Here is a 25,472-nt window from a genome sequence, read left to right on the forward strand (position 1 = left end):
AGTTAGATTAGATTCCCTACAGTGTGGAAACAGGCCCTTTGGCCCAACAAGTCCACACCGACCCTCCGAAGACCAACCCATCTAGACCCATTCCCCTAACACTACGGGCAATTTAGCATGTGCAATTCACCTAGCCTACACATCTTTGGACTGTGGGAGGAAACCGGAGCACCCGGAGGAAATCCACCCAGACACAGGGGGAAGCATGCAAACTCCATACCAACAATTGCCCGAGATGGGAATTGAACCCAGGTCCCTGGCGTTGTGAAGCTGCAGTGCTAACCACTGAGCCACCATGCCACTGTTCTTAGATTCTTATATTGAATGTCACTTTGCACTTTTGTTTCAATTTCTCAAATACCTCTGTGATATTATCAACATTCAAATTCATCATGGTGTGTAGCTGTGCATATATTAGACAATAGACAATAGATGCAGGAGTAGGCCATTCAGCCCTTCGAGCCTGCACCGCCATTCAATATGATCATGGCTGATCATTCCCAATCAGTATCCTGTTCCAGCCTTATCTCCATAACCCTTGACTCCGCTATCTTTAAGAGCTCTATCCAATTCTTTCTTAAATGAATCCAGAGACTGGGCCTCCACTGCCCTCTGGGGCAGAGCATTCCACACAGCCACCACTCTCTGGGTGAAGTAGTTTCTCCTCATCTCTGTCCTAAATGGTCTACCCCGTATTTTTAAGTTGTGTCCTCTGGTTCGGCACTCCCCCATCAGCGGAAATATGTTCCCTCCTGCCAGAGTGTCCAATCCTTTCATAATCCTATACGTTTCAATCAGATCCCCTCTCAGTCTTCTAAACTCAAGGGTATACAAGCCCAGTCGCTTCAGTCTTTCCGTGTAAGGCAATCCTGCCATTACAGGAATTGACCTCGTGAACCTACGCTGCACTCCCTCAATAGCCAGAATGTCTTTCCTCAAATTTGGAGACCAGAACTGTACACAGTACTCCAGGTGTGGTCTCACCAGGGCCCTGTACAGCTGCAGAAGCACCTCTTTGCTTCTATACTCAATTCCTCTTGTTATGAAGGCCAGCATGCTATTAGCCTTCTTCACGACCTGCTGTACCTGCATGCTTGCCTTCATTGACTGGTGGACAAGAACATCCAGATCTCTCTGAACAGCCCCTTTACCTAATTTGATACCATTGAGGTAGTAATCTGCCTTCCTGTTCTTGCCACCAAAGTGGATAACCAGACATTTATTCACATTAAACTGCATCTGCCATGCATCTGCCCACTCACCTAACTTGTCCAGGTCACCCTGTAATCTCCTAACATCCTCATCACATTTCACCCTACCACCCAGCTTTGTATCATCAGCAAATTTGCTAATGTTATTGCTGATACCATCTTCTATATCATTTACATATATTGTAAAAAGCTGCGGTCCCAGCACGGATCCCTGCGGTACCCCACTGGTCACTGCCTGCCATTCCAAAATGGAGCCGTTAATCACTACCCTTTGTTTCCTATTAGCCAACCAATTCTCTATCCAATCTAGTACTTTGCCCCCAATACAGTGCGCCCTAATTTTACTCACTAACCTCTTGTGTGGGACTTTATCAAAAGCTTTCTGAAAGTCCAGGTACACTACATCCACTGGATCTCCCTCGTCCATCTTCCGAGTTACATCCTCAAAAAATTCAAGAAGATTAGTCAAGCATGATTTCCCCTTCATAAATCCATGCTGACTCTATCCTATCCTGTTACTATTATCCAGATGTGCCGTAATTTCATCCTTTATAATAGACTCCAGCATCTTTCCCACCACTGAGGTCAGACTAACTGGTCTATAATTTCCTGCTTTCTCCCGCCCACCCTTCTTAAAATGTGGCACAACATTAGCCGCCCTCCAATCCTCAGGAACCGACCCCGATTCTATTGAACTCTGGAAAATAATCACCACGGCATCCACGATTTCCCGAGCCACCTCCTTCAGTACCCTGGGATGAAGGCCATCAGGTCCCAGAGACTTATCAACCTTCAGACCTAACAGTCTCTCCAACACCAAATCCTGGCAAATATAAATTCCCTTAAGTTCAGGTCCTTCAGCCACTGTTACCTCAGGGAGATTGCTTGTGTCTTCCCCAGTGAACACAGATCTGAAGTACCCATTTAATTCCTCTGCCATTTCTTTGTTCCCAGTAATATATTCCCCTGTTTCTGTCTTCAAGGGCCCAATTTTTGTCCTAACCATTTTTTTGCCTTGGACATACCTAAAAAAGCTTTTACTATCCTCCTTTATATTCTTGGCCAGTTTACCTTCGTACCTCATTTTTTCTCTGCGTATTTCCTTCTTACTAATCCTCTGTTGTTCTTTAAAAGCTTCCCAGTCCTCAGTTTTCCCACTTATCTTCGCTAAGTTATACTTTTTCTCTTTTAACTTTATATGTTTCTTTACTTCCCTCGTCAGCCACGGCCGCCCATGTCTCCTCCTGGGATCTTTCTTCCTTTTAGGAATGAACTGATCCTGAAACTTCTGCATTATACGCAGAAATATCCGCCATTGTTCCTCCACGGTCTTCCCTGTTACCACCATATTGCTATGGTGGTAGTCATATTATTTTGTTTGATTCACTCAGTTTTACTCTCTCTCTCTGGCTCTATTTGATTAATTTTTCCCAAGTTAATGCAGCATTAAATTGGTTTAAAATTGGTTGAATCTTACAGACATTGGTACACTATTTGGCACTCAGCAGCAGCCTGGATGAACATTTGACTAGGAGAAAAATACCACGGTTCTGAAATAAAAACAGAAAGAGCAAGAGGAATACAGCATCTGGCAGCATCTGTGAACACAGAAACAGAGTTCATGATCTGAGTACAGTATGACTCTTCTTTGGAAGTGAAACAAACTGGAAAATGGTGCTTTTTATGCTGTATACAGAGGGAGGTGCAAATGGGACAGATTGTGTGGGTGCCCAGAGGAAATCACAAGGACACTTATAATTGTAGTGAAAGAGAGATAGAGAATTAGGTGGAAGTGTGAAAAAGAGATAATGGGACCATTCTGCTGAAAGCAAAGCTAACAGCTGAGGGAGAGTGGAGAATGTAAGGAAAATGGAATACAGAGGTCAAATCCTCATTTATCTTTTAAACCCTAGCTCTTTACGAATAATATTACAGAATTTAAATCTTTCATGGAGAGATCCCTCAATCAAAACGCCCTTGTTTTATTTCCTCAATTTTTGTGGATTGGGGCTTGAACCCACAAACCTCTACAGGTAAAAGTACAGTCACAACAGTCCTACTGAATAATGGGGCTTCTGTCTCATTAGAGAGAGAAAGAGACTGGTGGTGGTTTAACCTGAGGGTCACCCACGTCTCAGGAAAGGGGAAAAAATTAAGGAAAGTCCTTCATGGTAACCTCAGCTCAGCGTTGAGTCCACGTTGTTGGCATCATTTTGCATTGCTCAGTTGTTCAGTCAACTGATCTAACCAACGACCTACTCTGTGGTGTAAAGGCTATAATGATGCTAGCAAACTGACCTAATGTAGACTGACAAACAAAAATAGAAATTTCCCCAGAAAATCAGCAGGTCGAGCAGCATCTAGAGTTGTAAAGAAGGGTACTGTGCTTGAAACATTAATTCTGTTTTTTCTCCACAGATGCAGCCATATCTACATTTTTAAAAATCACACAACACCAGGTTATTGTCCAATAATTGTGTCCTCCACAACCACCTGATGATAGAGCGACGCTCCGAAAGCTAGTGCTTCCAATTAAACCTGTTGGACTATAACCTGATGTTGTGTGATTTTTAACTGTACACCCCAAACCAACACCGGCATCTCCAAATCATATCCACATTTGTTTGGTTTATTTAGTGTGGACAAGATCCTGTGTACTGTTTCATCCAGAAAGCAGAGGCGTGTAGGTAGCCATGGAAAACCCCCTGCAGGGTGATTGCAGAGAGCCACTGTCTTTGGAACAAGGGTCACTGGACTCGAAATATTAGCTCGAATTTCTCTCTCCACAGATGCTGCCAGACCTGCTGAATTTCTGGGGCAATTTCTGCTTTTGTTCCAGATTTTCAGCCTACACGGTTCATCTGCAGGTTCTCCATGTCTACTTGCATATCACTCTTTTTTGGAGGAGTGAGTGCACAGGGTCACTTGCACTAAAATAAAACAAAGACCTGTGAATGCCAGAGAGCTGAAAAGGAGTCACTGGACTCAAAATGTTAACTCCGCTTTCCCTCTCCCACAGATGGTGCCCCATTTGCTGAATTTCTCTAACCATTTCCATTTTTGATTCAGCTTTCCAGCATTTGCTGTTAGATTAGATTACTTACAGTGGGGAAACAGGCCCTTCGGCCCAACAAGTCCACACTGACTCGCCGAAGCGTATACCACCCAGACCAATACTCCTACATTTACCCCTTCACCTAATACTACAGACAATTTAGCATGGTCAATTCACCTAACCTGCACATTTTTGGATTGTGGGAGGAAACCGGAGCACCCGGAGGAAACCCATACAGACACGGGGAGAATGTGCAAACTCCACACAGAGAGTCGCCTAAGGCGGGAATTGAACCTGGGTCTCTGGCGCTGTGAGGCAGCAGTGCTAACCCACTGTGCCACCATGCCACCCACTAAGTTCTTTGCTTTGTTTTAGCATGGAGTTACCCTGTATATTCCCTGCCCTAGGAAAGAGAGACAGAGACGTAGCCATGGATAGTGCATTGTGGTGTGGTTGCAGAGAGCTACTGCCGTTAGAACCAGAGCCTTCAGTTTGATTGACCGCAAAGGCTGACCACACCCCCTTGTATGCCCCACGCTGTGACGTAAGACGTGACCCGGAAGTAATTGCGGGGATTGCACGATGCCATATTGTCCGTCCGCGGAAACTGGGAGCGGACAAATGCCGAAAGGTAAAAGATAAAATGTTCACATTATCTGTCCTCGTTTTGCGGTTCAGGCACCGGAATCCGGTCAGGCCTGTCGGCATCGGGTGGTCGCTCGTCATAAAACACCGAGCGGCTATGAAATGGGGATGGGGATGGGGATGGGGGTGGGGGTGGGGGGATCTCCTCCACCGTCAATCCCATTGGCCCGCTGGGCAGATGATTGACAAAGGTTAAGGCCAATCAGGGAACGGCACCGTGAAGCCGGCGACCAATCATCGGTCTGGGAGGACGGGATATCCTATGCCTGAGGGCCACATTCTGGGCAACTTTTATATTTTATATTAAAAAAAAACGCGACCTGTTCGTTGTTAATGAAGTTTCACCCCTTTCATCGTCTCACGTCCATTTGTTTAAGATTCTGATTCCCACTCTGAGTTTTTCCAAGCTCACATTGACACACATCAAAGCCCAGGGCAATAGTTAGAGGGGCCTTGTCAATTCAGCCTTTGGCTTAACGAACAACTCATGTTTGAGATATTTGTGACCCTGACAAGGCTGTAATGCCTGCAGCCAATCGGTCATTTAACCTTTGTGAAGTGAAAGGGCGAGTGATCCACTTTGTTTTCCTTCTGTGAAGCTATAACTCTTTCTGGACCAAGGTCAAAAGTTATGAGTCATGTTAAGGTATGTAGTTTTTGTTTTGGAGCTGTTGCCTATTTGCAGATGTGCCTCAAATCATCAATCTTTTGCTAAATTTGCAGGACATTTCTATGTCTGTTTGAAGCTGAATGTGTTGAACAGTCTGTAAATGAAATAGAGGTTATAAAAGTAAAATGTGTACGGTAAGTAAGGGCAGTGAGGAGATTGTCCTCGAGGAAAACTAACAGTTTAAGTGAGAGATCTGAATTTACAGAGATAAGATAATGCAGGAAATGTACCTGCCATCTGATGGAAAAATCTACTCATCTATTTCAGTTTGGAGAGCCCCAGACTGAGAAAGATGAGATTTTGTTAAAGGCATATGTACTGGCTTGATTTGATTGGTGTTGAAACATCTTAAGATGTGAAAAAGTGTGCAAATGGGATTATGTTCTGTTCTCTTCTCTTTCCCCACTGCATCTTATTCTGTCTTATCCAGGAACAAGCTTATCCCTCACTTATCTCTCACTTATCTCACTTATTCTAGAATAGGGGGTCATGGTCTCTAATATAGAGTAGGCCATTTAGGACAGTTAAAAATCACACAACACCAGGTTATAGTCCAACAGGTTTATTTGGAAGCACTGGCTTTTGGAGCGCTGCTCCTTCAACCACCTGATGAAGAAGCAGTGCTCTGAAAGCTAGTGCTTCCAAATAAACCTGCTGGACTATAACCTGCTGCTGTGTGATTTTTAACTTTGTACACCCCAGTCCAACACTGGCCCCTCCAATTTAGTACAGAGATGAGGAAAATTATCTTCACTTAAGGATACTAAAACTGTGGATTTTCTACCACAGAAAGCTGTGGAGATCAAATTATTGTATGCATTCAAGGAAAAAGATTGATACATTTTTAGACCGAGATATGGGGAGAAAACAGGATTATGGCATTGAGATAGAGGATTAGGAGAACGGTGTTCTGATGTTGTGGATATTGCCAACAAATCATTGTAAGAGGAACTATTGTGTAAGAAATGTATGTTAAATTTTTATTTAAAAAAAAAATTTAACCTATTTTTTCTAATGAGCTTGTTCAGAAATGTTATTACGTACCTCGAGGGCGGGTGGGACTCGAACGAGCATCTCGGTCTAGGGGTTGGGGGCATTATCAATGCATCACAAGAGGGTTATAAGAATTGCACCTTAATGCTTTTGCCAGTGTACTTTGTACCTATGAAAGTAATCTCTGATTACCAATCCTATTACCATGTGGCACACTTGCAGCCATTTGTCGCCCAGCCTGGTATGGAGTGAACATGTTGTCTCACATGACCACCAAAGCAGAGAGAAAAGAAAGCTGCCTGGCAGGAAGTCTGTGTTAAAATTTCACATCATTATAGAATGATAACTGTGGGATAGGAGGCCATTCAGTCAGTTGTACCAGTGCTGCTGCTTTGACGAAAGCTATCAAATTAATTTCACTCTTCTGCAACTTCTTTTCTGTTTTGTGTATTTCTACAATTCTCTTTTGAAAGTATTATCGAATCTGCTTCCACTATAGAAACATGAAGTCATGCAGCACAGCAACAGATCTTGTCCATGCCAATCAAGTTTCCCAAACTAAACTAGTCCCACTTGCCTGGATTTGACCCAAATCCCTCTAAACCTTTCGTATTCGTGTACCTGTTCAAATGTCTTTTAAATGTTGTGACTGTACCTGTCACTTCCTCTGGCAGTTCATGACACATATGAACTGCCCTCTGTATGGAAAAAGTTACCCCTTCGGTCCCTTTTTAAATCATTCTCCTCTCACCTAAAATTTTTCCATCGAGTACTTAAGTTGTGTACAACTAAGAAAACTACTCTTTGACAATATTGATATCCATACAGAGTGTTGACAGTGGGAGTTTTAGGTAGTGCTAATTCTGCTCACTTTCAAGCAATGAATTCCAGATTATCATATTCACTGAATTACAAATAAATTTTATCACCTCTGGTTCTTGTAGCAGTTGTTAGCCATGCAAATAGTACTTTAAAGTGGAATACCAGTATACCCAAGATATTTACTGATAATGAAAATTGTTTTCAAATTTGTCAGAATATTTCAAAAAAAGGGAGGCATTGACGAAGGTGTGGGTAAAGATTTCCTGTGATAATATCAGAATGGAGAGCTTCTATCTTTCAGGAAGGACTGAACAGGCTGCAGCTCTTTATTTTAGACAAGAGTATTTGGGGTAGTGACCTGTGAGAGGTATGAAGGGATTTTTCAAGGTCAATATAGGAAAGATGTTTCCACTTGTGGGCAAGTCCAATACTGGAGGGCATAAACATATGGTAATTTTTAATAAGACATTCAATGGAAACTTTATTGCAAGCAGTCAGAATGTGGAACGTACTAGCAAATACTATACTTGAGGGTGAATTAGATGGATGCCTTTAAGGAAAGTTTGATGTAGGAAAGAAAGGGAACATTTTGATCAGGCAAAGTAGGTTTGAGGGTCAAGAAAATCATTGATTTTCCTACTCCTCGGATGCTGCCTGACCTGCTGTGCTTTTTCAGCACCACTCTGATCTAAACTCTGCTTTCCAGTATCTGCAGTCCTCACTTTTGCCTAGTAGGTTTGAGGGACCCCAGCATAGGCCATTTGGACCAACTGGCCAGTTTCTGTGCTGTGCGTTCTATTATATTGATCTGAGCTGTTGAGAGAAAACAATTTTTCTTTTTTTTTTCCCTCAGGTATGGCAACAATAACTTCACATTGATTGGGGAACAGTGCCAGTTTTCCTGCTAGATATTTCTTGTCATGGCGACCTGGTCACGTGTAGCAGTGTTGAATCTTTATCGGGCTCTCCTGCGTGAGGGACGCAATCTCCAGTACACTGACCGAGATTACTACTACACATTCATCAGAAGGGAGTTCAGAAAGAATCAGCACCTTACCAGTGAGGAAGAGAAAGTTAAGCAACTGGAGAAAGGCATCTATTTTCTCGAGAACAAGCTCGGAGGTCTGGTTTAATCTCGGGCCAAAACACGCCTATTTTCACACTTCTGGGTATGTCTTTTTTAAAAGTAATTATTGCCACTGTTTTGTTTCTTAAAATCTTTTGGTTAGACATTCTGTAGGGCCACAGTGGAAAATGGATTGTCTTACAGACTGGAAAGTTTTACATTTGGTTTAATTGAGGTGTAGGTGGGAGTTACATGATTAACCACAGTATACTAGGTACTGAGACACCACAGTAAGGTTCCCTTTGCTCATCACTATTGAGTAACTCTAATTAGAAATTCTGCATGATATTCATAAGGTGACTGTCAAAAGACCCAGTGCTGACATGAAATCATTTTAACGTAGCAAATGATGGGATCTGAACTGCATTGCCAGAGAATGTAGTGATGGCAGGTTCAGTTGTGGCTTTCAGAGAGGATTGGATAGCTCCTTTCTAACAAAACAGTCTAGGTCTTTTTCACTGTTTCACAGCTTCCTCACCCAGGCCCTACGCTCCCTCTAATTTTTTTCCTGAAGCTGAATGGAGTTTGCTGAACTAGAAGTCACATGCTTTGAGCAACTATCAGGCTGCTCAGCTCCGTTTTCCTGGCCTGTTGTTGGGCTGATTTCACATTGATTTCCTTCATTTTACTTATAAAGACTGTCTGAACACATCATGTTAAAAACCTTTTACAACGATAAATATATGCATGATCAGTAAAAAGAAAATAAGTAATTGAGATTGAGACTGCTTGGCTGCTTGTAGGATGAGGAGCAGCAGGTTCAGTTGGGGAATTGCTGTTTTTCTTTGTATTTTATTTAAAATCCCAAGAACTTTTAGGAACTTAACCTATTCAATCAAAAATTTGAGCTTTGATCCCTGAACTTGATGATTATTTTCTAAACGGAGAAAGATTGCAAACATCTGAAGCACAAAGGGATTTAAGTTTAACATACAGGTTCAGTTAGTGGTGAGGAAGGAAGATGCAATATTAGCATTAATTTCAAGAGGGCTAGAATACAAAAGAAGAGATGTACTACTGAGGCTATATAAGGCTCTGGTCAGACTATATTTGGAATACTATGAGCAGTTTTGGACCCCGTACGAAAGGAAGGATATGCTGGCATTGGAGAGGGTCCAGAGAAGGCTTACAAAAATTATTCCTGGGGCCTGGATAGTGTGGACATGGAGAAAATGTTTCCACTGGAAGGAGACACTAGGACCAGAGGGTGCAGCCTCAGAGTGATGAGATGACCATTGAGAACTGAGATGAGAAAGACTAACCATCTTCTGGCTGAAGAAATTCTATGGAGCTTATTGCTGCAGAGGACTGTGGAGGCCAAGTCATTGAACATATTTGAGACAGAGATCCTTGATTGTTAAGGGGATCAAGGGTTATGGGGAGAAGACAGGAGAATGGGGGTTGCAAAATATATCAGCCATGGCCGAATGGTGGATCAGACTTGATGGGTCGAATAGCCTAATTCTGCTCCTGCACCTTATGGTCCATAATCGTGGCTTAATGAGAAAAGACAGTCATGAGTTTCCTCCAGAGCTTTGATCAGCTGTAATGGAGACATAAGCCAGTGTGACTCAGCACTTTCAAGAGAGGCATGAGTAAATAATTTACCTGGGTTTAGTTCACTCTCTCTCTCTCTTTCTCTCTCTGCATAGGTTTGTCTTTAATAACGTGATCAGCATGTTGTGATCTGTAAATTTATGATAATTCTTACAAATTAAGACCTGATTCATCTTAACAATTTGTTAGCTACACAGTTTTATAGTTCTTTGTAGGGAACATCTGCAAAGTATCATGTGATAAAGAAATACAAGTTTTTTGAATAGTATATGTCATGCCTAGATTCCAATGATTTATTTGAAGTGCATGTTTTTAAATACTTTTTGTTTGTTGTTTGAAGTGATGAGGTAAAGTTCTACATGTGCAGAAAAGTTTGTCATACCTCCCACATAGCCCACACAGCCTTGCTCAGCCATCACAGCCAAGTGAAGTGTTGGTTCCAGTACAAAATGGCTTAAGAAAACCTTCCAGTAGACTGCTGGGCATTTTACAATCGAAGGAACTCTGACTGTTTCCTAGCTCATGTCTGCGAGTTATTGGAGCAAACGTAGGCCATTCCGTTCCTTCAACCTGTCCTAACATTCAGTTAGATTGTTCACTTGCAAGTTGTAGGCATCACTGGGTAGGCCAGTATTTATTGTCCGTCCTTAGTTGCCCTTAAGAGCTGCCAGCTTGAACCACTATTGTCCATGTAGTACAGGTGCACTGACGGTGCTGTAATGTAGATGGGTGGGGAGGAGGGTGTTGGGCCAAATAGAATTTAATGTGGACAAAGACTGAGATTATACGTTTTCTGGAAATGGACACTGAAGGTTGTGAACAATAGCGAGCTAGAGGTTCAAAGTTGTCATCATCTGAAAGTGCAATTGCAGACTGATGAAACTATAAGTAGGTCCAATTGCATTTGGCTTTATAGAATGAGACCAAGCAAGTAGCAACTTGTACACGACAGTAATGTTCAATTATAGACTGACATTAAGGCAAAAGGTGTACACCTCAATTTTGTCTTCATTTGTTTAGGGAAGATGGTCAAGCCTAACATTTCTTTGAATCATAGAGTCCAACAGCATAGCGACAAGCCCTTTGGCCCAAAGGTCGGCATGGACGGGTTGGACCGAAGGGTCTGTTTCTATACAGTACGTCTCTATGACTGTATGGTCCATGCCAACCAATATGTCCATCTATGCTAACTCCATTTCTCTGGACTTGGCCCATACCCTTCCAAACCTTTCCTATCCACGTATTTGTCCCACAGCAAGTGCACTGCATCGATTCAAGAAGGCAGCTCACCACCACCTTCTCAAAGGCAAATAGGGATGGGCTATCAATGCTGGCCAGCCCAAAGTCCCACAAATGAATTTTTAAAAAATTTGTTCAAATGCTTTTTAAATGTTGTTACTGTACTTACCTCAACCATTTCTGCTGGCAGCTCACTCCCTATGTGTGCCACCCTCTGTGTAAAAAAAGTTGCCCATCAGGTTCCCTTTTATTCTTTCCCCTCTAACTTTACGCTGATGCCCTCTCGTCCTCGATTTAGCCTATCCATGCCGTTCATGACCTTCTCCACGCCAATAAGAGCCCCCCAATTCCTACATTCTAAAGAAAAAAGTCCTAGCTTGTTCAACTTCTCCCAGTAACTCAGACCGCTGAGTTCTGTCAACATCCTTGTAAATTTCTTCTGCACTCTTTCCAGTTTAATAACATCCTTCCTATAACAAGCTGATCAAAACAGAACACAATACTCCAAGTACAGCCTCACCAATATCTTGAACAACTGCAACATAACTTCCCAATACTCTGTGCTCTGGCTGACAAAGGCCAAAAGTGTTCTTCACTGCCCTGTTGACCTGTGATTCCACTTTCAGAGAAACATGCACCTGAACTCCAAGGTCTCTTAAGGCCCTACCATTTACCAAGAAACTCCTACCTTAATTTTTGAGCTTTAGGGAGAGGCTGATTAGACTGGGGTTGTTTTCCCTGCAGCATCGAAGGGGTGACCTTATAGAAGTTTATAAAATCATGAGGGACATGGATAGGATAAATAGACAAAGTCTTTTCCCTGGGGTGGGGGAGTGTAGAACTAGAGGGCTTAAGTTTAGGGTGAGAGGGGAAAGACATAAAAGGGATCTAACTTTTTCATGTAGAGGGTGGTGCATTTATGGAATGAGCTACCAGAGGAAGTGGTGGAGGCTGGAAAATTGCAACATTTAAAAAGCATCTGGATGGGTATATGAATAGGAAGGGTTTAGAGGGATATGGGCCAAGTGCTGGCAAATGGGACCAGATTAGGTTGGAATATCTGGTGGGCATGGACAAGTTGGACTGAAGAATCTGTTTCCATGCTGTACATCTCAATGACTCTAACTCTATTTGACTTTTCCCAAATGCAAGTTCTCACACTTATCTATATTAAACTCAATTTGCCATTTCTTGGCCTACTTCCCCAGCTGATTAAGGTCCAGCTGCAATTTTCCTCACTGTCCACAATACCGTGTATGTTAGTGTCATCTGCAAACTTACTAATCATGCCTTGTACATTCTCATCCAAATCATTAATATAGATAACAAACAATAATTGGCCCAGCACCGATCCCTGAGGCACTTCACCGTCATAGGCTTCCAGTCCAACAAGTATCCTTCCACTATTATCCTCTGCCTCCTACCTTCAAGCCAATTGTGGATTTAATTTGCCAGCATGCCTGGATTCCATGCAATCTAACCTTGCAGAGCAGCCTATCATACGTAACCTTATAAAAGGCCTGACTGAAATCAACATAGACTACTTCTACCCCTGCCCTCATCAGCCTCCCTGATCACTTCTTCAAAGAACAAATTTGTGAGGCATGATCTCACAGAAAGCCATGCTGGCTACTCCTAATCAAACTCTGTCTTTCTAAATGCAGAATCTTCTCAAGTAACTTACCTACCACAAGTGTTAGGCCTACTTGTTTATAGTACTCAGGGTTTTCTTTGCAGTCCTTCTTGAATAAGGGCACAACATTCGCTACCCTCCAGTCTTCCAGGATCTCACTCGTGGCTAACAATGATTCAAAAATATCAGCCAGGGTTCCTGTAATTTCTTCTCTAGCCTCTTGCAGCGTTCTTGGCTTTATCTGGTCATGACCAGGAGATTTATCTACCTTCATACATTCTAATACGTCCAATACCTCCTCTACCGTGATCTGGACTGTCCCCAAGATATCGCCACTAACTTCCCAAAGTTCTCAAGTCTTCATGTTTTTCTCCACAGTAAACTCAGAGGAAAAATATTCATTGAGGACTTCGCCCAACTCCTTCGGTTCCACACACACGTCTACTTTGGTCCTTAAGGAGTCCTATTCTCTCTCTCTTGAATTATTCTTTTTCCTTTAATAAAGAGTCACGGAAACTCGTCCATGCCGAGCAGATATCCCAACCCAATCTAGTCCCACCTGCTAGCACCTGGCCCATATCCCTCCAAACCTTTCCGTTTCATATACCCATTCATATGCCTTTTAAATGTTGCAATCGTACCAGCCTCCACCACCTCTTCTGGCAGCTGATTCCATACACGTACCACCCTCTGTGTGAGAAGGTTACCCCTTAGGTTATTTTATATTTTTCCCCGCTCACCCTAAATCTATGCCCTCTAGTTCTGGACTCTCCTGCTCCAGGGAAAAGACTTTGTCTATATATCCTATCCATACCCCCTCATGATTTTATAAATCTATAAGGTCACCCCTCAGCCTCCGACGCTCCAGGGAAAACAGCCCCAGTCTATTCAGCCTCTCCCTATAGCTCAAATCCTCCAGCCCTGGCAACATCCTTGTAAATCTTTTCTGAACTGCAACATGACCTCCTAACCTCTGTACTCAATACTCTGACCAATAAAGGAAAGCATACCAAATGCCTTCTTCACTATCCTACTCTAAAGGAGCTATGAACCTGCACTCCAAGGTCTCTTTGTTCAGCAACATTCCCTAGGACCTTACCATTAAGTGTATAAGTCCTGCAAAGATTTGCTTTCCCAAAATGCAGGGACTCGCATTTATCTGAATTAAACTCCAACCGCCACCTCTCAGCCCATTGGCCCATCTGACCAAGATGCCGTTGTAAATCGGAGGTAACCTTCACTATCCACTACACCTCCAATTTTGGTGACATCTGCAAACTTACTAACTATACCTCATATGCTCACATCCAAATCATTTATATAAATGACAAAAAGTAGTGGACCTAGCACCAATCCTTGTGGCATCTACTGGTCACAGGCCTCCGGTCTGAAAAACAACCCTCCAGCACCTTTGAGCCAGTTCGATATCCAGAAGACTAGTTCTCCCTGTATTCCATGAGATCTAACCTTGCTAACCAGTCTCCCATGGGGAATCTTGTTGAACGCCTTACTGAAGTCCAGATAGATCACGTCCACTGCTCTGCCCTCATCAATTCTCTTTGTTACTTCTTCAAGTTTGTGAGACTTAAACAACCCCTTTGGATTCACCCTAATCTTCTCAGCCAAGGCTATCTCATGCCCCCTTTCTGCCCTCCTGATATCCTTCTTCAGTAAACTCCTCCTCCCATTAATGAGGAGATGATAGTGAGTTACCACCTCTTGAATCTCCTGGAGTGGCTTGCGGAGTCATTTCAAAAGGCAGTTCAAGGATGATTGCTTTGTTGTGGGTCTGGACTCTGGTTTAGACTAATTTATATAAGGATAGCAAATTTCCTTCCCAAAGGGACCTGAGTGAACCAGGTAGGTTTTTATGATATCAGTAGTTAATTTGTCATCAATGCAGAGACTAGCCTTTTAGTTCATTAAGCAGCTGAGGAATTTAAAATCTATTTACTAATTGAATAAATCTGGAGCAGCCATGACAGAAACTCTTTTCTTTCAATCATGTTGGACAGTCATATAGCATGGAAACAGACCCTTCGCTCCAACCAGTCCATGCCAAACATAATCCCAAACTAAACTAATTCCACCTGCCTGCTCCTGAACTATATCCTTCTGAATCTTACCTATTCATGTACTTATCCAAATATCTTTTAAGTGTTGTAATTGCACCCACATGCACCACTTTCTCAGGAAGTTCATTTCATGCACGAACCACCTTCTGTGTAAACAATTTGCCCCATCTATCTCTTTTAAATCTCTCTCTCCTCTCACCTTTAAAATGTGCCCCCTAATCTTGAAATCCCCTATCCCGGGGAAAATGCAACTACCATTAACCCTATCTATACATGTGATTATTCTGCCTAGTGTTCATTCCTCAACCAATATCACTGAAATGGATTATCCAGCCATTATCATGTTGCGTTTTGCAGAGTTTATGGTGCACAAAGAGACTGCCATGTTTCCTTGGTCATAAAATATTTAGGAGTGTAGTCACTGTTATCAGCTGTAGCACTTTCAGACATCCATGGTTATATTCGGTGCGACATAAATGCAAGTTATTTCCGACAGTTTGTAGATTCACCAAACATCCAGTCATTACAGATTCATATCCAACCTATGACATTTCAAGGTATTGTTAGACAACAAGGAGGAGTAAGCTCCCAGACAGGTTTCCCCTCCCTAACCCAGAGCATAGCATTCTATTGAGACAGGCCTGCTGTCATGTCTGAAGAATGTTCAGCACCCATTGACTAATCAAAGCTAACACATTTTCTGGGCTTCAATCACTGACAGACTTTAAATTATTATCAATAAAATAGAAGTTTCTAAATTTGCTAGAATGCTGGTTCAGCACCAAAGCAGCCAGAGTTGACGTGTCTAGATGTTTTGCTGAGAGAGAAGTGAACAGAGGGGTATGGGTACAAGGGAGAGGGGAATCTTATGATCTGTAAAGACTGACATAGACCATTTGAACCTCATGGTCTGTTCATCCTTACATTATCCTGTGGACTTTCTTAAGTGAGCTCAACAATCTTTCCCAATCATGTGTACAAGATCACACATTCATTTACTTGAGTTCATCAATGTTAACCATCAGTGGCAGAAGTTTGTGGCCTTCATTGCTCCCTCCCCTCCCCCACACCACCCATTAACTCTTTCACATTACAAACGTTACTCATGTTCTTGTGACAACACGTGGAGTGAGGCATTGGATAACGGGACAAGCCCACAGGTAGTCATTCAGCTACTGGCAAAAGATGGGAAGTGGTGTTCCATTAGGATCAGTCCTGGGACCAGCGATTTGGATTCTGGAGCACAATTTCAAAACTTGTAGATGTAACTAAAAATTGGAGGGAATAGTTAATATGGAGGAGGATTGCAAGATAATACAGAAACACATTACAGGCACATTATGCAAGTTTGTTAATGTCAAATAAATGTTAACGTGATGTAAGGTGATAAATTTTGTTAAGAAGAATAAGGAAGACACTCACTTTGGTAAAGTTAAATGGGAAGCAGAAGGATCTAGGAGTATGTAGATATAACTCACTAAATTTAGGAACACAATGTTGAATTAAACTTGTACTGAACTTGGGTTAGACAAACTGCAAACAGTTCTGGTCCTCCAATTATGAATAGGATACAGGGGCACTGGGTATGTACAAAAAGTGATTACTGTAATTGAGAGTCAGTCAGGAAAGAGTGAATGGATCATTTATTTGTAAAAGAGACAACAGAGGGGCAGTTGTTACAAGTCTTTAAAATTATAATCAGGTTTGATAGAATTTACAGAGCAGATGTTTCCACTTGTTGGGTAGATCAGAACAATTGAGATAGTAATTAATAAATTGAATGGGAATTCAGGTCCTTCATGAAAAGAAGTCTGCAATGATTACATGGAGTTTAGCCAACATGTGACTCCAGACCCACAGCAGCAAGGTATTCCGTACTCTGTAGTAGTCTAACAAGCCAAATATTATGGTTGTTGGAGGTCAGTCATCTCTGCTTTAGAGATTTTCTGCAGGTGTCCTAGGCCCAACCATCTTCAGTTGTTTCATCAATAACCTTTCCTCCATCATAAGGTCAGAAATGGGTTTGGTTATGATGATTGTGCTGATGATCACACAATATTCAGCACCATCCCCATACTGAAGCAATCCACATCCAAATGTGGCAAGAGCTGGAAATATCCAATCTTGGGCTGGAAAGTAGCAAATAATGTTTTTGCCATACAAATGGCAGACAACAACCACCTCCAATAGGAGACAATTAAACTACTGCCCCTTGATGTTCAGTGCTGTTACCATCACTGAATCCCTGCAACATCAACATCCTGAAGTAACCACTGAGCAGAAAGTGAACTGGGCTAGCCATGTGAATACAGCAACTATAACAGCAGGTCAGAAGCTAGGAATACGCAGCACCACCTGGTTCCCAAAGCTGTCGGCCATCTACACGTCAGGAGTGTGATGGGATATTCTCCATTTATCTAGAAAATAATACTCCAGAAGCTTGTCATCATCCAGGACAAAGCAGTCCACTTGATTGGCACTGGATCCACAAATACATGCTCTCTCCACCACAAAGCTTGACATCAGCAATGTGTACTATCTACAAGATGAACTGCAGAAATTCACAAAAGGTCCTTGGACACCACCTTCTAAACCTGCAACCACTTCCATCGAGAAGGACAAGGGCAGCAGATATTTAGGAACACCACCACCTATAAATTCCCCTCTAAGCCACTCACCATCCTGACTTGGAAATGCATTGTTGTTCCCTCAGTGTCACTCGATCAGAATCTTGGAATTCCCTTCCTCATGGCGATGTGGGTATAGCTTCAGCACGTGGACTATAGCGGTTCAAGAGGCAGCTCACTACCACCTTCTCAAGGGCAACTAAGGACAGGCAATAAATGCCCAGCAGCAACGTCCATTTAAAAAAGTCAGTTGCATAGGCATGCACGATAAATGCATTCCAATGATGAATAATATATTTTATGTTTTTTTTTTAAGAAAAAAACTGCTCTGATACTCCAGTGCTGTTCAGGAATTCTACATGTTTCTTGTTAGCTGACACATTAAGTTAAGCCTGTTCTGATGAACCAGGTAGGTGGGACAGTAAAGACAAATAGGCAATGTTCCTGGTTGAAATTCCTTCCTCCACAAATACCACCATAAAAATTTGGAGGATTTTATTTGTTTTCAGAATTTTGATTTGAAGTAGGAGTAAACATTATTTAAATTGCAGTCTTTTTAAATTCCAGGTGTACTCCATTCAAGATGGCTGGTGTCGGAGAAGGCAAAAACAAGAAAGGAGACAATGGGATTGGAAATGCTATTGACTTTGTCCTCTCAAATGCCAGGCTGGTGCTAGGGGTTGGTGGAGCAGCTATGTTGGGCATTGCAACATTGGCTGTTAAGAGGGTAGGGACCTTTTGTTTCTTCCAACACTTACCTATACTGCTTCCTCCTCAATCTCCACACTTTCCTTAGTTTCTAAGTTCCAGCAGAGAGACTGGCTTCCAACTGTGCACCTTTAATAAACCTTTTCCAGGACCCCAGCTTGTATCATTCTGCCATCTCCTCTGCTGTTATTGGTAAATATTGGCTTCCAGTCTGCTGTTGCTTTAGTTTGGAAGGCAATGTATGTGTTGCACAAACTGCAGATGATGAGTATTATTTGTTTTCATCTATTTCTTGCAGATGTATGACCGGGCAATCAGTGCCCCGAGCAGCCCCAGCAAAATGGATATGAGATCTGGGAAGCAAAGCTGGGAGGAGCCCAGCTGGATTGGGTCATCGCCACGTTTATTGACTAGGGATATGAAAATGAATGTTAGCAGATCACTTCAGACCCTGCCAACTGACAGCTTGAGCTTTGAAGCAGGTAAATTGTTGGGGAGAATACAGCTGGTAAAAGGCATTATAGAATTCTAGAAGAAGAACATCTCAGTTGATGCATTTGTGGAACATAGGGATCTTTTATACCACAGCCAGGATGTCATTAGAACCCCATAGTCTTTGTTGTATATGGATTGATTGAAGGTTAGAATCCGTGACAGGGATGAGCTCTGTTGGGGAGGCTAGAACAGATCATCCAATTAATATTTAGCCATAGGACATAGAAAAAGACCCTTTGGCCCATAGAGGCCACACCGGTTAAAAATAACCACCTAACTATTCTAATCCCATTTTGCAGCACTTTTCCCATAGTCTCATGTACATTGGCGTTCTAAGTGCACACCTAAATACTTTTTAAATGTTATGATGGTTTCTGCCTCTACCACCCTTATAGGCAGTGAGTTCCAGATTCCCGCCACTCTCAAGTGAAAGATTTTTTTTTCCTCTCATTGCCTCTAAACCTCCTTATCTTAAATCTATGCACCATGTCATTGTTCCTTTCACCCAGGGAAAGAGTTTCTTTCTGCCTAACCTATCTATGCCACCCATAATGTTATAAATCTCAATCATATCCCCTCTGCCCCTACGAAAATAACTCCAGTCTGTTGAATCATTCTTCATAAGTGAAACTCTCCAGCCCAGAAAGCACCTTGGTAAATCTTCTCTGCACCCACTCCAATGCAATCACATTCCTCTATAATGTGGAGTATACAATGCATGCAGTACACACGTTGTGGCCTAACCAACGCTTTATACATTTCCAGTATCACCTCCCTTCTCTTAAACTTGATGCGTGGCTAGCAAAGACAAATATCCCATATGCCACCTTCATCACTTTTATGTACCTGTCCTGTTACATTCCAACTGAATGTGATTGCTTTCAGTCTTACCTTTTCCACTCGTGCTGGTATCAGCTGTCATTGAAGATGGAGATATTTGTGGAACCTGTACCACCACATGCTAGTACAGTAGTCTTCCTGTACCTGCAGGGGATACGTTTCAAGACCTACTACAGAAGCCCGAAACCACAGATAATAGTGAACCCATTGACTTAAATGAGAAATTTACCTGCCTGGCAGCTCCTTGATTCCTGGTTCTGGAATGTTCCCTGTAATATGTTCTGCCCACGGTAAACCACTGGTAACTGAAACCATGGATACTGCGCTCACCCTGTATTACAGATGTGGCAGAACTACAAGGATGCGTTCTGATCCTTTGGTTATGATATTGATGCTGACTGCAACAGAGAATTCTAACCTGGATGTTTAGTCCAAAGGGAATACCAGTATTTTCCACTGACATGACTAGATTAGATTCCCTACAGTGTGGAAACAGGCCCTTCGGCCCAGCCAGTCCACACAGACCCATTACCCTCTGACTAATGCACCTAACGTTATGGGCAATTTAGCATGGCCAATTCACCTGACCTGCACATCTTTGTGACTGTGGAAGGAAACCAGAGCACCCAGAGGAAACCCACGCAGACACGGGGAGAACGTGCAAACTCCACACAGTCACCCGAGGCTGGAATTGAACCAGGACCCTGGTGCTGTGAGGCAGCAGTCCTAACCACTGAACCACCATGCCTAACAAAGCATTGCATTTCTCAGCAACAACGTTCTCTATAATGTCTAATTTATTCATAACAGTGGACATCATTCCCTTGAATAAAACTGTTGCATTTTCCCACAAAGCTCTGAGAAATATTAGCTCTTAAGTGCAAACATATGAACAACCGTAGGTAAGAGTCATTAACATGACTAAAATAATCTGTTTCATTAGATCATAAGATGTAAGCTGAATGGCCTATTTCTGCTTCTATCAAATCAGCTCTGCCATTCAGTGAGTTCATAACTGAGGATCCACATCCACATCTCCACTCTCCTGCATTATTTTCATAGCCCTTGATCCCCTTATTGATTAAAAATCTTTATCATTTCAAGAGATAAAAGAAGGAAATTAAAAGGAAAGTTTTTGTGTATTATTGTACTGGTGTGTTTATATTTCTCTCCTGTAGTTGTCTTCGATAACCAAGTTAATTTTTTCCCAACATTATTCCTGCCGTAAACTCTGCTCCCTTTCTAACTATTTCATCTCCTTTTCTCAACTCTTGTTCAAGCCAGTTCAGACCATGCCAACTATGTCTCCTCTTACATGTCTTGTAAAGTGCTTTGCAATCACTTTCTACGTTGTATACACTGTAAAGGCAAATTGTTATGATGATTACTAATTTTACAGAGTCAAGCCATTATGTTCAATTTGCAGAAGAGTGATAGAATGGCAAAACCCATTAAATCTTTGTAATGTTCTTCTGTGACCAGGAGAGTAAAGATCAGTTTGCAGCATTGCAATAGAATTGAAACATGATCTCCATTTTTAAAAAAGCTTCCCTTTTCTCACTTGCAGCTGAAAACCATCTGTTTCAGTTCTCTACCTGCTGCAAGGTTGACTGAACTGTCCAGTTTAATTTACGTAATATACAGTTTGGACATGTGTATAACATGTAAATTAAAAGTAAGATAAATCAGTTGAAATTACTCTGTTTTGTTTCAATACAGGTACTTCCAAAGGCACTGCTTCCAGCAAGAAAACCCAAATGGACTTGAAGAAAGCTCGACTCCGCTTGTCCATGCAGGATAAGCTACTTGTGTATTATCGTAAGCACGTTGTCATTCCAAGTGCAGAAATGAGCCGAGCCAAGCAGGCTGCTATGGACATTTGCACAGAACTACGAAATTTCATCCATGCCAAGTTTCCTGATATGCCTCTCCGGGATATGTATCTTAGTGGCAGCCTGTATGACGATCTACAGGTTTGAGCTTAACCTAATTCCATTGCGTGGCATTGAACAGATTCAGAACCATTTGACCATTTCCTGTGTTATGGAATGACGTGTAGCGTAAAGTGCAGCATGTCCTGGGAAGAAGAGAGTAATTTTACAATGAGGATGTGGAAGTGCAGTGGTTTAATTGATTTCCTGACTCCAAATTAGAAGATTTGCTTCAATGTTAGCCTTTCTGTAAGAATCTGCTTGGGTCATTAGATGAGTCTGCTCTACATTTTTTGATTGTTATGGTGACAGTAAAGGAAAGAAAGAAGTTGCATTTAGAAAATTACCTTTCACAACCTCAGCTGTTTACAGCCACTTAGGTATTTTTGAAGTGTAGCCAAGTTACATACAGCAAAGTCCCACAAACTGCTGTTTCAGGCTTCTTCTGTACGTCGGATCTACTTGGGATTTTATTATTCTGATTACTAATGTTTTTAACATTTGCATGTTAGTATATGTTTGTCTTAGTACAGTTAGCAGTGATTTTACCATCAATTGAATTTAATTTGTCTCTTTAGGTGATCACTGCAGACCATGTTCAGTTGATGGTTCCACTGATCCTGGAAAAAAACCTCTGGGCTGCAATCCCAGGGGAGGAGACTATTATGAATGTACCTGGATTCTGGCTGGTCCGCAGGGAAAACATGGAATATTTCCCCCGCGGCAACAGCTACTGGGACCGCTGCATTGTCGGCGGTTACCTCTCGCCTAAAGTCGTAAACGAGACATTTGATAGAGCCTTATCAGGGACAATCAACTGGCCAGCCATAGGCAGCGTCCTGGACCTCATCATTCGACCAGTGGTCCCTTCCGAAATGCTGACCTTAGAGGTTCAGTACGACACCGGTAAAAAATTATTTATTGAATTCTTGCCCCTGATCGTGATGGAGGAGCATATGCTGATCGCCAAACCGCACCGGGATGGACGGTATGAAAACATGTGGCGGCAAAGCTTCCGAACTGCAGAGACCGTCAAGTTGCGAGCTCTGGATGAGAGGGATGGAGGTTGTCGCTGCTGCTGCCTGAAAATACTGAAAGCCATCTGCAAGTCCAGCCCTGTTCTCAACAAGTTGACAGCCAGTCAGCTGACGAACGCAATCCTCCATGGTTGTGCAAAGGAATCGGACTGGTCACCAGATCTTCTGTCTGATAAATTTCTGATGGTTCTCAAAGAGCTCATAAGCTACTTGGAGCAAGGCTTCTTGCCATGCAGTTTAGATACCAAAGTCAATCTGTTTTTGGAACTTAAAGAAGAAGAAATTGATGAGTTGGGATACATGTTGTACTGTTCCCTATCTGAACCAGAAACATTGTTAAATACATGAATTAATTTCATAATAGGTTCATTTGATATTTATCAGGGTTCAGCGAATTACTGAGTTTGAGTGCAGTTAACCATTTAATAACCCTATTGGCCAGGTGACTCTTCATTTTGCATTTCCTAAACTTGTAATCGTGACCTGAAACAGCATGAAAGGGGAAGTAATGATCTTGTGGAAAGGACTTCCAGTGTTGTTTACTACTTTAAAAAAGGCAGTTAGGCTTGAGCTGAACGGTATTTTGTCCTTTTAATGAACCCAATGTGAAATGAATGTTCACATTTCCCATAATACTGAAAATGTAAAGATTTAAAGTAAATATCACTTTGAAAGGCTTGAGCAGAATTTTCAAAATTGTTGCTGTCAATAAAGCCAATTTGACTGAGTTCCAATAATATTTTCTACTGGTTCTATTTTTGAAAACGTAAACGTCTAGAATTCTTACTGAAGAAATGCAGACCGAGAAATCAACAGGGTCTGCATTTTAAAAATGCAAATTGAGAGCTTCTAAAACAAATGCAGTCAACTTGATATTCACATGAACAATTTTACCTTCCACTTAATTCGAGTGAGCACCCATTTCACTACTGCAGCTGCCTCAAAAGTATGCAGCTGAATGGAGGTGAGTCTTTCCATTGAACATACTTCCCTGGAGAGTTACCAACTCGCTGAAGTAAATATCAACAATTCTCACCTGCAGGAAAACTGGCATTTCCGAGCTATATCTACCACTTAAAGCAAAAGTGCCAATGATAATGATTTGGTTTAGGTTCAGATTCAGATTCAACTTAAGTTAAAACTAATACAAAGTATAAAACTGTGCAAACCTTAAACAATGGCACAGACCCAGTGTGCACAAATGGCCTGTCACTTTGCTATAAATTTTATGTAAAATGGCAAGTTCAATCATTTGTAAAGGAAGAACTTTCTTTTGTTAGACTTAAAAAAAAGTTTAATTTATCATTTCTGATTTTGTTGTTCATTACCAAGCTAAGTGGTTTTGCAGGCTTTTTGTGTGTGGGCTACTGTCACAACACATCCCGTAATGATTCATACATCTGGCAACATCAGTACTCCTCATCAAGAAATGTTCACCCACTTTAATCAAAACATATGTGATTATGGCGGTAACCCATCTAAATTTACTTCTCCAGTTCAAATGCTGCCAGGATTGTTGGATGCCCTTTTCAAATACAATAATATTCCGCCTAAGAAGGTATCCATTTGTGAGGTTATAGTCAGCATGGTGCTTTCCCATGAGTTAAATGTGTCCTAATGCATCGCATCGCTTTCTTTCTTCAGGGATTTACCACATCAGATTCAACTTTTCCCATACACAGATAAGTGCTGCTATGTCCCAGTATTTGAAGACAAACGTTCTTTTGTTAGCTCTATCTTGCAGTTCTTGTGATTTATCTCAGGGTTCCAAATTGCTTGATTATGAGTTCCTATTCGGGTGATTTTCAGATACTGTGAAGCTCCTGTATAACGTAAAGTATTTGGTGGTTCTTCCAGTTTTTCTTTGTTTTTTATTGTGTTGCTCTTTCTGGTATGTGCTTCTTGCTTGGGACGGTATTGATCAACCAAGGTTTCCAGCTTTGTCTCCCATCTGCTGACTCGCTTGGTGGTCTGTCCCACCCACAATCCCAGGTGCACGTATGGTGGGGATAGACTCAGGGCTCCTCTGTGATGTCCTCTGTCACCTCTCCATATGATTAAATGTATATAGAGACTTGGCTGGACCTGATTTGCTTCCCATGCATACTTTTAGTCTTCAGATTACAATAAGGATGGAGAGACATTGGATAAAGTGTAGGAAAAACCTTTGCCGTAATGGAACCTGAGCTAAAGGTTGCACCCTTTCTAGGAGAATGAAAACTGAGAGATGATCTAAAAGAGGCCTTTAACATCATGAAGAGGTTTGATGGGTAGCTGTTAAAAAGTTTCAACTTGTAGATGACTCCACACTACAAGGGGAGTCAGTTGAGAGTCCAATAAGTATTTCAGGAGAAACTTTGTGCCCATGGTAATCAGAATGTGGAACTTGGTATCACAGTTAGGAGGGCTTTTTGCCCAAAACATTGATTCTCCTGCCCGTCAGATGCTGCCTGACCTGCTGCGCTTTTCCAGCACCGCGCACTCAACTCTAATCTACAGCATCTGCAGTCCTCACTTTCACGTATCAATGTTAGTAGTTGAGGCAACTAGCATAGCTGCATTTATGGGCAAAAGCCTTCAGATTCTCATTATGCACATGTGCATTAGAGGCCTTGAAAGGAATCAAAGGTCATAGTTATAGAGTGAGGTGAAGTAGATTAGAAGGAAGCTCGCATGGAGCTGAAACACTGGTATAGATCATTTGTATTGAATAACTTGTTAGGAACTGGTACTTTATTATTTTTTTCTATGCTTTAGATGCACTTCCAGCTTTGTGGCACCCATGTAGTGCAACCATTGGTACCAGTG

The 25,472-nt window shown here is 42.0% G+C and overlaps 2 protein-coding genes across 3 annotated transcripts; both read left to right on the plus strand.

The window, feature by feature from the left end:
• The first annotated feature begins 4,816 nt into the window (after window positions 1–4,816).
• LOC140489260 (mitochondrial ribosome and complex I assembly factor AltMIEF1-like) lies at window positions 4,817–8,529 on the plus strand. Of its 2 annotated transcripts, none has more exons than XM_072588625.1 (2): window positions 4,817–4,897; window positions 8,250–8,529. In XM_072588625.1, exon 2 carries the CDS (start codon window positions 8,317–8,319, stop codon window positions 8,527–8,529), a length of 213 nt encoding a protein of 70 aa, XP_072444726.1. In that variant the 5' UTR covers window positions 4,817–4,897; window positions 8,250–8,316. The 2 variants fall into 2 exon arrangements, with proteins under 2 accessions (XP_072444726.1, XP_072444727.1); XM_072588626.1 differs by lacking the exon at window positions 4,817–4,897 and adding an exon at window positions 5,190–5,557.
• Window positions 8,530–18,226: 9,697 nt separating this feature from the next.
• Window positions 18,227–23,969, plus strand: mief1 (mitochondrial elongation factor 1). Its single transcript, XM_072588622.1, has 4 exons — window positions 18,227–18,380; window positions 18,660–18,843; window positions 21,416–21,669; window positions 22,206–23,969. Exons 1-4 carry the CDS (start codon window positions 18,237–18,239, stop codon window positions 23,010–23,012), a joined length of 1,389 nt encoding a protein of 462 aa, XP_072444723.1. The 5' UTR covers window positions 18,227–18,236; the 3' UTR covers window positions 23,013–23,969.
• Window positions 23,970–25,472: the final 1,503 nt, after the last annotated feature.

The sequence above is a fragment of the Chiloscyllium punctatum genome, chromosome 18, assembly GCF_047496795.1.
Source record: "Chiloscyllium punctatum isolate Juve2018m chromosome 18, sChiPun1.3, whole genome shotgun sequence".
Classification (NCBI taxonomy): Eukaryota; Metazoa; Chordata; class Chondrichthyes; order Orectolobiformes; family Hemiscylliidae; genus Chiloscyllium; species Chiloscyllium punctatum.